The sequence below is a fragment of the Lepidochelys olivacea genome (genome assembly GCF_965140295.1).
Source record: "Lepidochelys olivacea isolate rLepOli2 genome assembly, chromosome: 4".
Taxonomy (NCBI): domain Eukaryota; kingdom Metazoa; phylum Chordata; order Testudines; family Cheloniidae; genus Lepidochelys; species Lepidochelys olivacea.
The window spans coordinates 123,699,707-123,712,444 of NC_140414.1; the positions used below are offsets into that span (position 1 = coordinate 123,699,707).

At 42.7% G+C, this 12,738-nt stretch overlaps 1 protein-coding gene across 2 annotated transcripts in view; it reads left to right on the plus strand.

The window, feature by feature from the left end:
* Positions 1 to 12,738, plus strand: part of EVC (EvC ciliary complex subunit 1) — a gene marked incomplete at its 5' end in the record, with an annotated part of 79,953 nt that overhangs the window by 31,236 nt on the left and 35,979 nt on the right. For both annotated transcript variants that reach the window (XM_084626747.1, XM_084626748.1), the window contains 3 exons: positions 784 to 1,000; positions 6,511 to 6,659; positions 11,311 to 11,409. In XM_084626747.1, coding sequence (XP_084482873.1) covers positions 784 to 1,000; positions 6,511 to 6,659; positions 11,311 to 11,409 — 465 coding nt within the window. The remainder of the gene's footprint in view (positions 1 to 783; positions 1,001 to 6,510; positions 6,660 to 11,310; positions 11,410 to 12,738) is intronic.

A 12,738-nucleotide genomic window follows, 5' to 3' on the forward strand; every position in this document is an offset into this window, starting at 1 on the left:
AATACCTATTTTGAACAAAACTAACATATAGGTGAGCTGGTTTGGTTTCCAGCTATGAGTTTGTAAGTTCTTAGCTAAAGCCTACAGCCTTGGGTAGAGCTGACACTTGGTTTACCAGCATCATGCACCCCTCCCCATCTCAAGCCATTATGTAAGCACCACTAACCTGAGGAGCAAGATTTCTTAGATGGGCTATGAACCTGGGTTTCCTGTACCATAGTGTAATGGAAGCTGTCAGTCTGTAATGGCTTTTATTTTTCAATCATTTACTGAGCTACACTGTTTTATATACCTTAAGCAGTCTCAGTGTATTAGGACTCACTCCACAGTGGTATTGTAATCCTATAGCCGTGCTCATTCTTAAATGAAAACTGACCAGTTGGGCAGTATTTTAGGAGGAAAAAATCCTTAGATCTTATCCTTTTGCTCCATCTAGTGAATCTTTTCCCCCTCAGCATCAGCTTGTGTTCAACATTGAAATGTGCGGTGCTAACTTATTACTCATGTTGCTTCATTCATTTTAAGATTTATTTTCATTCCTTAAGGAGCCAGGAAGCACTGGATGGAAAATGTAGACAGCTTTGCTTAACCCCTTCCATGGTGCAAGTGAGCACACACAATCAAATGAATGGGTCGCTGGAGGGCACAGTTTGTCTAGTGTCACTGGTTTTGTCTCTTGCATCATTCAGTATTGAATGGGTTAATGAAGGGCTCAGCATGTTAAGAGATTCAGCACTCTGCCTGCACTTAATTTTTTACATAGTATTTTTGTTTTGTTTTCAGGACATTCAGGAAAGACTATTTAATTGGGAGCGAATGGTGAAAATGGTTGATTTTTTGAAGACAAAGATACAAGAAGAAAGTAAATGTAGACTAGATGCTGTAGCTGGCATATTGGACCAGTTAACTATAAAGAGCAACCTCTCTCTTTCACAGAAAGAAGAGCTTTTAACAGGCCTGCACAAGGCCTTCTGGGAGCAAGTAGCACATTACAGTAACGGTAAGTACTTTTTAAACAGACATTTCCAACCTTCATCTTTAAAATTCGTTGACTTATGAGCTTCATTTTGTTATTGACTTATTACTCTTCATGGCAAAGAGAGACAGCAGTACATGAAATCTCACTCTTTCGAAGCATACTAATGGATGAACTAGGAATGCTGGCCCAGATGCTCAAAGGAATGGAAGTAAGGAGCCTAAATACCTTTGAGGATCTGGACTGCTGTTCCTAGGGAGGGTACATGCTCTGGAACAGGGAGTAAAGCCATCTAGGGCTTGTTCCTGGTTTTGCCACTGACTTCCTGTGTGGTCTGTGTAATCTCTCTGTGCCTCACTGTGCCCATGTGTAAAATGAATATAAGTTACATCAGCCTCATAGGGTGTCAGGGCTCCCTCCCCACTCTGAACTCTAGGGTACAGATGTGGGGACCCGCATGAAAGACCCCCTAAGCTTATTTTTACCAGCTTAGGTTAAAAACTTCCCCAAGGTACAAACTTTCCCTTATCCTTGAACAGTATGCTGCCACCACCAAGTGATTTGGACAAAGAACAGGGAAAGGACCACTTGGAGTCCTGTTCCCCCAAAATATTCCCCCAAGCCTACACCCCCTTTCTTGGGGAAGGCTTGATAATATACTCACCAATTAGTACCGGTGAACACAGACCCAAACCCTTGGATCTTAAGAACAATGAAAAAGCAATCAGGTTCTTAAAAGAAGAATTTTATTTAAAGAAAAGGTAAAAGAATCACTTCTGTAAAATCAGGATGGTAAATACTTTACAGGGTAATCAGATTGAAAACATAGAGAATCCCTCTAGGCAAAATCTTAAGTTACAAAAAGACACAAAAACAGGAATACACATTCCCTCCAGCTCAGCGAAGTTACAAACCAAAACAAAGAAAGCCTAACACATTTTCTAGCTAGATTACGTACTATACAGGAGTTAAAGGGCTTACATCCTTGATCTGTTCCCGGCAAAGGTATCACATAGACAGACAGAAGCCTTTTTCCTCCCCTCCAGATTTGAAAGTATCTTGTCCCCTCATTGGTCATTTTAGGTCAGGTGCCAGCGAGGTTACCTTAGCTTCTTAACCCTTTACAGGTGAAAGGATTTTGCCTCTGGCCAGGAGGGATTTTATAGCACTGTATACAGAAAGATGGTTACCCTTCCCTTTATATTTATGACATAGCAGTATTGGGAGGGTTTTCTAATTAATGTTTGGTAAGGGCTTGGAAATCATTGGATAAAAGGTGTTCGTACCATCATAGAGTTTAAGGCCAGTGGCGGTTGCATAAGTGCAAACCATTGTGTTATGTTCGCCTACCAGCAGATGGAACTGGAAAGTTTAAAACAAAAAACACAGTTGTGGCATCAGCCCTTTATAAAAGGCTATTCGGGCTGATAATCGCAATTCAGTTCATCTCTCCATCTTGCTGAGGTTAAAATGAGTGTTCAGACTTAGATTTTGAGGGATAAACCCGCCCCACCCAAAGAACTAAACTAACTTTGAAGGGGGGGGCATTTTAGCTCTCTCCCCTCCCTTCCTCCACCATGAAATTTTGTTTAAACAGACAGGTATTTTGTAGCTAGAAAATCTGGAGCAGAATGGCTCACTAGCCTGAAGTCCCTCATGCATTGCAGAAGCTGGGATCTCCCAACAAACTAATAACTCCTGGTATTCCAGGTTCCCCATTATGCTTTTCAAGGGCAGGATGAAAGAGCCTTGTTTTCATATATTCAGTGCCATACACATGCAGGACAATAGGAAGTGTAGGCCAATATTTTCAAAACTGAATAATAATTTTTGGAGCCTCAATTTTGGAGTGTGTAAATTGATATTGCTTAAGGAAGCCTGGCTTTAAGAAAGTGCTGAGTAGCCACCCTCTGAAAGACAGGACTCTAAGTTGTCTTAAGTTGGACACCCAATACTTCAGGCAGCTACAATTACTAGTAATTTGGAAACGGTGTCCTTAGACTCTGTTCATGCAGTCATAGTTCCCACCAGCTCCCATGTATCAAGGACCTGCATCTATTTGCAAGATGAAAACATCTGATCCTGCAGCTCACAGTTCCTTTGGCCCTGCTCTGCATTTTCACATCCCTTGGTGGGTTTTCACTATCTACAAGATTGAACCAAATCTTGTCCACCTACTGCTAAGCCCGTATGAATAGATGCAACACATGATAGTTCCCTACTCAATATGGATGAATGCTGACTCTTGGCCACAGAGCTATAGATGTCTTCCCAGCCAACTCAAGAAAGAGTGGGGGGGGGGGGTCATGGAGAAGAGCACTGTAGTTTACTTTGCAGGCTCTTTATTGTTTCCCATGCCTCCATGCCCCATGGCTGGGGTATAGGAGGGGGGAGGGGACTTGTCCTGTTCTCATTAACAACTGTTCTACTTTGACTTAAATCAAAATACTTTGACAGACATATCTAACCATCATTATCGCTCTGCTCATCACGTGTGAGGAATTTATTACAGTTGTGTATTTGATTTTTTTTTAAACTGACTTTGAAGCCTACCGAGTTTTAACCATATCTTGGAGTGATACAAGTTGAATTTAGGAATCAGAGTTCCACTTTCATTAATGGGAGTTGTGAACCTGTGCATTGCTCTGAATATTTACCACTTTAAATAAAGAAAATAACAGAACGCCGCTAGCCATCACCTTCAGCCCCCAACTAAAACCCCTCCAACGCATTATCAAAGATCTAAAAACTATCCTGAAGGATGACCCATCACTCTCACAAATCTTGGGAGACAGGCCAGTCCTTGCCTACAGACAGCCCCCCAACCTAAAGCAAATACTCACCAGCAACCACATACCACACAACAGAACCACTAACCCAGGAACCTATCCTTGCAACAAAGCCCGTTGCCAACTGTGCCACATATCTATTCAGGGGACACCATCACAGGGCCTAATAACATCAGCCACACTATCAGAGGCTCGTTCACCTGCACATCTACCAATGTGATATATGCCATCATGTGCCAGCAATGCCCCTTTGCCATGTACATTGGTCAAACTGGACAGTCTCTACGTAAAAGAATAAATGGACACAAATCAGATGTCAAAAATTATAACATTCATAAACTAGTCGGAGAACACTTCAGTCTCTCTGGTCACGTGATTACAGACATGAAAGTTGCGATATTACAACAGAAAAACTTCAGAAACAGACTTCAATGAGAGACTGCTGAATTGGAATTAATTTGCAAATTGGATACAATTAACTTAGGCTTGAATAGAGACTGGGAGTGGTTGAGTCATTATAAAAAGTAACCTATTTCCCCTTGTTTATTCCTCCTCCCCCACCCCCTTCCTCAGACATTCTTGTTAAACCCTGGATTTGTGCTGGAAATGGCCCACCTTGATTATCATACACATTGTAAGGAGACTGATCACTTTAGATAAGCTATTACCAGCAGGAGAGTGGGGTGGGGGTAAAGAAAACCTTTTGTAGTAATAAACACCCATTTTTTCATGGTCTGTGTGTATAAAAACATCCTCACTTTTTTTCATGGTCTGTATGTATATAAATCTCCTCACTGTATTTTCCACTTTATGCATCCGATGAAGTGAGCTGTAGCTCATGAAAGCTTATGCTCAAATAAATTGGTTAATCTCGAAGGTGCCACAAGTACTCCTTTTCTTTTTGCAAATACAGACTAAGGCGGCTGTTACTCTGAAACCTGTCACTTTAAATAAAGAGTATCTAGTCAGTTAGGAGCAAAGGTTTAACATATCACTACATTATTCTGTATTGATTTAATTCCGTGGTTTGCCACAAGAGTATTTATGTCTCTCGTCCCCTTCATAACATCTTGATTCAGCATCCATCAAAGTCATGGGGAATCTTTCCATTCAACTCAGTGGGCATTGGGTCAGGCACCAAGTGGGGTAAGGTTGGAAGCTGGTTTTATATATTTATATTGGAAAGTAAATCCTTGCTGTCTTTGTTAAATGATTTTGATTCTAAAGTGATCAGTCTGGAGTAAAATCCTTTGTCTGCTAGCAAAGCAAATCTGGCTATCTTAGGATAATTGATTCTTTACCTGCCCTATTGGCATGCTGTCCTTGTCAAAGCTCTAGGAGCTGAACAGCCTGAATGTAAATACTCTCACTGGAGAGTTGCTCGTATTCTCAGCTAGTTTCGAAGTGTGAGTTTTGCCATATCTCAAGGCCATCAATCCCCATTCCGCAGGTTTTGTCCTCTCTAAAAAAATTGGTAAGTAGTCATATGAACAACAGTTTAAGCAAAGAGTTTAATGGATGCGCCCTGCTAGTTCTTTAAAAGGAGGACATATATGCCTACCTCGGGGCTGTTGTGTTTTTCTAAAAGTAAGCCCTTAAAGTTTGAGTTCATTCCTTTTGTTTTTCTCACAGTCGTATTTGCATTGCTGCAAGACAGAGATGCAGCTGATAAGGCCTTAGTTTTATGAGAAGTAGGTCCTTTTGTCCGCAAGAGTAAAATCTGTACACACATATTAAGCAACCTCCTGTATTAAAAGATTATCTCAAACTTCTTGCATACAAGCCCTCCCATCGACATAGAACTGCGTCACTCGGGAGGGGGGATTTTCCACACCCCTGAGCGACATAGTTTTGCCAACATAAGTTTGTAGTGTAGACTAGGACTGTATTTCAAAATGTTTTTTTAAACCTCCAAGGTTAGTGTAGACCTTTTTAGGGGGTGGCGGTGGGGAATGGGCACTGCACTATCTGGATTTTTAATTAAGGACTTTAAGTGCATTTTCAAATGATTTGTCAGGGAATTTATGTTCGGCGGCAGGCTGATGTTTATAATAAATTAGCACTGGGCATGAGTAATGTGCAGAGTTTATATAATGCACTGCTTTATCTCCCCACAACAAGGAACTTCCCATAGCTAAAACACCTTGATATGGTGGCAGAATAGCTGCCACAATGTAACATTCATTTTCTGAATTCATCTTTAGCTGCATGGTTTATTTGGGGGACTAGTGAATTATTTAGGTATCTATAGGAAAAAAAGGTTAGTATTTTTTTGAGGGAGTTAGGTGAATACCAGATGAAAAGACAGAGGTGAGGGAGGATTGGATAGCAGATGTCTGGATCTGCCAGGCAAACTCATCTGGAGCTGTGGAGTGTCTGAAAGTTCGGCCTCAAATGTCTCAAGCTGGCACCCACCCCCACCAAAAAAATAAAACAAAAAAATCAGTGGATACTGAAAGCTTTGGCCTAAGTGACTTGTCCAAGATCATGCAGCAAGTCAGAGGCATAGCCAGGAATAGAACCCTGAAGTCCTAGCACCCAGTCAAGTGCCCTATACACTGGACAGTGCTGCCACCCCTACAATAGCATATATTTATTTAAGAAATAAAAGTCAAACTGCTTGAACACAGGCTTTTTTTTTTTTTACCACTATATCCATTTTTAAACCAGAAATGAAAGTTCACACACTTATTTTCCCCAAATTATAGATTTGTAACACCTAATCATTTACATTTTATATTCCAGAATGTGTCCAACAAGGTAAAGACCTAATCGTGAAACTCCTGGCATGTCGTGCAAGGAAGATAAGAGAGCTCAAACAAGCTCAGAAGGATGAACAAGGGGATCTCCTCAGTAAAACTCAGAAAATAGGGGAACTCGATGAGTTTCTGAAGGTGACTGTGTAAAGATTTATATTCACTATTTGGTTTGTTTTAGGGCCATTGTAACATTCTCTGAGGTTCTCCCAGTCCACCAGAACTGCCAGCTTGTGTCCTCATGACATGTCTTCAGTAGCCTAGGGCAGAGTTGGGGATGGGGGACAGGACTGCATAGGCCTGCCCCAAAATACTAGGGTTGGCTTTGCTTGTTAAAATTTTAAAGCCCTCTCTGAGATTGGGACTTAGCCACCTCTCGCTTGCTTGGCAGCTGCCATGCTCCTAGCTCTTCTATAAACTTCCAGGGTACATAGAATCATAGAATCATAGAATATCAGGGTTGGAAGGGACCCCTGAAGGTCATCTAGTCCAACCCCCTGCTCGAAGCAGGACCAATTCCCAGTTAAATCATCCCAGCCAGGGCTTTGTCAAGCCTGACCTTAAAAACCTCTAAGGAAGGAGATTCTACCACCTCCCTAGGTAACGCATTCCAGTGTTTCACCACCCTCTTAGTGAAAAAGTTTTTCCTAATATCTAATCTAAACTTCCCCCACTGCAACTTGATCTCTGTCCCTCAGATCCGCCCCATGTAACATGGGGATAATAATACTCATGATGTGTTGTCTTTTGAGTTCTTCAGGGCAGGGAATCTCTCTTAGTTTGGGTATGTACAGTGCCTGGCCTGGCAGAGCATGTCTGGGGCCTCTAAGTGCTAATGTAATACTAATAATAAGGAATAACAGTGCTGTGGTGGTACCCTCCATTGCTGTAGCAACTGCTGCAATGGGAACTATCATACTGTGTCTGCAACTAGTGCCAAAAGGAAGTCCATGCAAAAGGCACCCTGAAGTTTCCACACTGTCAGCAGCACGCAAAGAGAAGGAGAGGATGCAGGGCCAAGGGTTGGTCTGCACTACAGAGTTAGGCTGACGTAAGGCAGCTTACATTGATCTAATTATGTCATTGTCCACACTACAGCCTTGCTCCTACCGATGTAAGTGCCCTACCACACTGACATAATAAGCCCTATTCCTCTTGTGGAGGTGGAGTTATGGCGGCATAGTGAAGGCGAAGCAGTGTCTGGGTAGATACTGCAGGTTACTTACATGCTGGAGCCGTGAAATTGACAAGGAAGTTGGGCTGTCACCCCAGGATGGGTGGAGACAGCTAGAGGGTGGCTGTCTCCTAGCTCCCTGCGCCCAGCCAGGCTGGTGCTGAGGCTCCCCACAGGGAACAGGGAGCGTCCGTGTGGCTGCCAGGCTGCTGGCAGGAAGCGGAGAGCTGGAAGCCTCTGTGCAGCCAGTGGGGAGCTGGGAGCTTCTGTTCAACTGCTAGGCTCCCTGCCGTGGTGCAGCTGCTGGGCTCCCGGTGAGGAGTGGGGAGCTAATATCTGGCGGGGGGGGAGGGGAGGGAGACAGTGGGGCAGTCAGGCTTCTGGCAGGGAGCTAGGGAGCTGCACACAGAGCTGAGAGTCTAGGTTCTCAGCCCCCCACACTGGCCCTCTTTAGTTGGCAGAAATGCTCCTGGTGAGGACACACACCACCAACTGAAGGACAGTAGAGTGGACATGAACCACTGCAGCAATTACTGTGATGGCTGTAAGTCAACCTAACAGAGGTCAACTTACATTTGAAGTGTAGACATTCCCTAGGCTATTTCCATATTGAGTGGAAATCCTGTAGCTTGCTGGTGCTTGCCTGCCCAGCTCCAGCATGGAGCTAAAGAGCTGGCACTGGGAGAGGGACCAGAGCCTGCCTCCCCCAACTTTCCCGCCACCACCACAATAGGAAAACACACTCCTCCTCTTGGCCCCCTCAGACCATTTAGGACAGGCCAACACCAGTCAGGGAAGAGCTGCCATTCTTAAGAATCTATTCCCTAAGTGACCAGTCCCTACAGTCACCCATCCCGATAACCAATCTGCTGCTACCACTGACAGCAGAGGCTCTAGGATGACTTGCCTACCCCACCAGTGCTACTGTGAGGAACAGCTGCCAGGTAGGGGGACACATCCAAAGGAGACCTTCTTCAGGTGCTGGGGACAGGGAACTTTGGTTGGTCAAGAGGAGTGAAGGAAATGGCTCTGGTGGGTGTGTTGGGTGAAAGGATTTGTGGAATTTGGGAGAGGAACAGGATGGGATTCAGTGAAGACGGGATGCCTTTCTGGAAGATATGCTTTAGTCACACACATGATTTTGGTCTCAGAAGGGTAACTAAGTGAAATTCTGTGGCCTGTATTATCCATGAAATCAAAATAGATGTTCTAATGGTGCCTTCTGGCCTTAAAAATCTGTGCTGGAAGATTGTGAAGTAGAGGAGAATATTTAATGTCACCTGAGGGATAATTGAAGGGGTCCCCTGTTAATAATTTTGGCAACACAGCACTTGGCAGGGCACGTTGCTTTGAATTAAGATTAGTGGTTGTTCATGGATACTTTGATTTAAGACATGGTGTTTTGATCAACAATTATATAATCTTACAGCAAAACTGGCAAAGTTAACAGTGATGTTATCAGAATGATGAAACCCTAAATGCTGAAAGCGACAGGACTTCTGTAATTGCTGAGAACTACAGACTTTACATTATTTTAAAATTCATCCTCAACTATCAGGGAAAGAAATGATTTAAGGGCAGCATGTCTACTTACTAAGATCCACCCCACAATATTAGATTGTTTTTTAAAATTAATAGAACAGTTTAAAATGTAAAAACTCAGCTAGATTGTTCGAGAAAACTTTTTTCCCATTACAACAAACTGACAGATTTTGCTGACCTCAATGCTACAACTTCTTATTGCAGTCCGAGCTTTGTAATTACATTGTGTAAGTTAGATAATGCAATTACTATATTTTGTCTGCAGTGCTTCCTTGATGAAGTTTGGTTAAAGAACACTCTCCATAATGTACAGGGGGGGGGGAAACAGTGTAGGAGCAGGCTTCCAGCCATTTAAAAACACATGTGTATCTGTAGTGGAATTTTATATCTCTTAGGCTCTTTGTCTTGATCAAATATAAACAGTTAATTTTATTATGCAGTTTTCTGTTCACTGGACACTTTAATGTTTGTTTGTACTCCTGTTTAATGGACTTCTTGGTAGACACCCAGAGCATGTTAACTGAAATTAAGAAATTTTGTATCAAGACTTTCTTCTGCAAAGGCAAGAAAAATTCAGTCGTGCAAAGAAAATGCCTTCATTTTTACATACCATAGTCTTACAAATAACTGTCATCTAACCAATAAATTGCATAGTAACAGTTGTAACTAATAATACATTTGTTGCAGGCTAGGGGATTTATAGCTGTTTGCCAATTTTTTCAGCTTTTGTATTGCAGCACAGGATATAAAACTATGATGTTAAGAAATTCCTCCATGAAATATAACGGAGCCATGAGATGCTCTCACCCTTCTGCCCCAATAGTGAAATGGGTCCTTGTGAGCAGGTGACTCTCTCCTCCACTCTAAGATAAAGTCCAAATGCTCTATGGAGCAACAAATGAACCACCTTCCTTCGGTATGACTTGATTAACAACCAAATAAGTTATTCTTGTTAATACTATGCAGTAGCTTAATGGAAATTTTCATGCTTTGTGTTCAAGTGGTTGCAAGTTCAAACCTGTCTAAGCTGTCACAGAGATGGTGAATATTTATTTCCCTCTAAGTTTATGTCCACACTTCAAGAAGGATGTTGAAAAATTGGAAAGGGTTGAGAGGAGAGCCATGAGAATGATTAAAGGATCGGAAAACATGCCGTATAGTGAGAAACTAATTAGATTGTTTCACAAGTTTATCAAAGAGAAAGGTGACTAGACAAATTCAGACTAAAAATAAGATGCCATTTTTTTTTTTTAACAGTGAGGGTAATTAACCAGCAGAACAACTCAACAGACATGGTAGATTCTCCATCAGTGGAAATTTTAAAATACAGATTGGATGTTTTCCTAAAAGATATGCTCTAGTTCAACCTATTCAGCTATTGGATTTGAAGCAAGAATTGATTCAGGGAAGTCCAGTGGCATGTGAGATGTAGGAAGTCATGTGAATTCTTCTGCCCATTCTGCCCATACAGTCTGTCTTTTGATTGTAATGATATATGACTAAGTATGTGAGCTACTATCATCAGCATTACCTAGGATTAGTGCTGCTTCTTTTTATATTGAGTATAGTGCCCATGAAAGGTGAACAGACTGAAATACTAGAAAGTGAAGTTATCAGTTCACAGAACAGCTTTGTATACAGGCTGGTAGACTAAACATCTCTTCTGTGACCCACCGATTTTTCTCAACCCAGTTCTGGAGTGATTATCTCTTTGGAGTGAGACAGTAATTCAGACTATGCTGATTTAATCCTTTCTTCTTTGCTAAAGACTTTTTTGTTGACACCTGCCTACTTTAAATAGGTACAGAAATCACCAGTTTACTTTGTGTAGGCCAGTTTTCAGCTATACTGTACTGTACTAATGCTTTTCAGTCCTTGCTAATGATCTTCTACCAGTCAGCTAGGACAGCTTTTTCCCTACTAGCTTTTACAGTATTTGGATCCCTGATGCTGCCAAAAAAGTACCCTTGCTTTATTTGTCAGTCAGTAGCTTTCATGCTGACCATAGTTTCAGCTATTTAAAACACATATTTTTACACGTTTTTTTCCCTATTTTATTTCTATTAATCTTAGGCCTGCCATGAAATGTTAGAGAAGCAGAGACAGACACTGCATGATCTGGAAGAAGAGGATGACTGCCAAAGCACTGAGGCCGTTGCAGAGCTCTATCAGGTGATTTGTGCTAATGGCTGCGAAAAGTCTGAAAATCTCCAATCCAGTTACAAAATAGAGCTAGACCTCAGGCATAGAAACTTCAGAGATTTATCATTCATTTGATATTCTGCAGCTTTCCAGAGGCTAGGTTAGTGCACTAATGGGCTTGGGATTTAGTCTTTTACTCCAGGAGACCTGGATGTCACAAATGAAAATGAATTTGGTCTCCTCCTAATCTGTGATAGATGTGGGGTTCCTAGCACTCTAGATGAAAAACACTCATGACTTATTCTCTGACCACAAGTCATCTCTTGGTAATATAAGGGAGAACTTTCCTTTGTAGACTTGCAGAATGTTTCCTCTCTAAGTGACCACACACCTTTATGCTTCCACGAGAAACGTTTGCCTACACAATCTCCCAGGGGTAATTAGAACTAGGAAACATTTTTAAATACATGTCTACCTTGCCAGCTTACCTTGGTTTGGATCCTGTTTGCATAGTATATCAAATGAGACAACAGCTCATGCCGTGGTAGACCAACTTGCTACAACAGCCTGCCACCCTATAGTGCCTGCTCCCCTTCTTTCAGCTTGCAGTATTCAGCTAAGAGTATAGCCAAGTGGTGAACCCATCAACCAGGGGACTCTGCAATCACAACAGCAAACAAGGCTTACAGCAGGAAGGCACCAGTGCCAGATACAAGGCAGGAAAGGGAAAACGCATCTCATGCCCTAATACTTTTCCCAGATAAGGTGCTTGGGCAGGGGTCGGCAACCTGCGGCACGCGTGCCAAAGGCAGCATGGGAGCTGATTTTTAGTGGCACTCTGCTGCCAGCCAGGGTCCCGGCCCCGCTCAGCCCGCTGCCAGCCTGAATAGACGGAACCCCAGGCCGGCAGCTGGCTGAATGGGGCCAGTGGCCAGGACCCCGGCTGGCAGGGGCCGGCAGACAGAATCCCAGACCGGCAGCACGCTGAGACACTCAGCCCACTGCCGGTCTGGGGTTCCATCTGCTGCTGGCACCGCTCAGCCCGCTGCCAGTCTGGGGTTCCGTCAGGGGGCCCCCGTAAATGTAAAATTTATTACTGGCATACAAAACCTTAAATTAATGAAGACTTGGCACACCACTTCTCAAAGGTTGCCTACCCCAGTGCTAGGGTGACCCCAGTCATAGAGGAAATGCAAGAGAGACAAGGAAAGCATATGAGGCTTCTTGATTTACTGATAAAGCTCTAGGTACTGAGTTAATTTATTCACAGTGTTGGTTCACTGACACTTTTAAATGAGGATCTGAATTTGTGATATTTAGTATTGGTCTTGCTAATTCGAAATTGTTGTTATTGGCGAA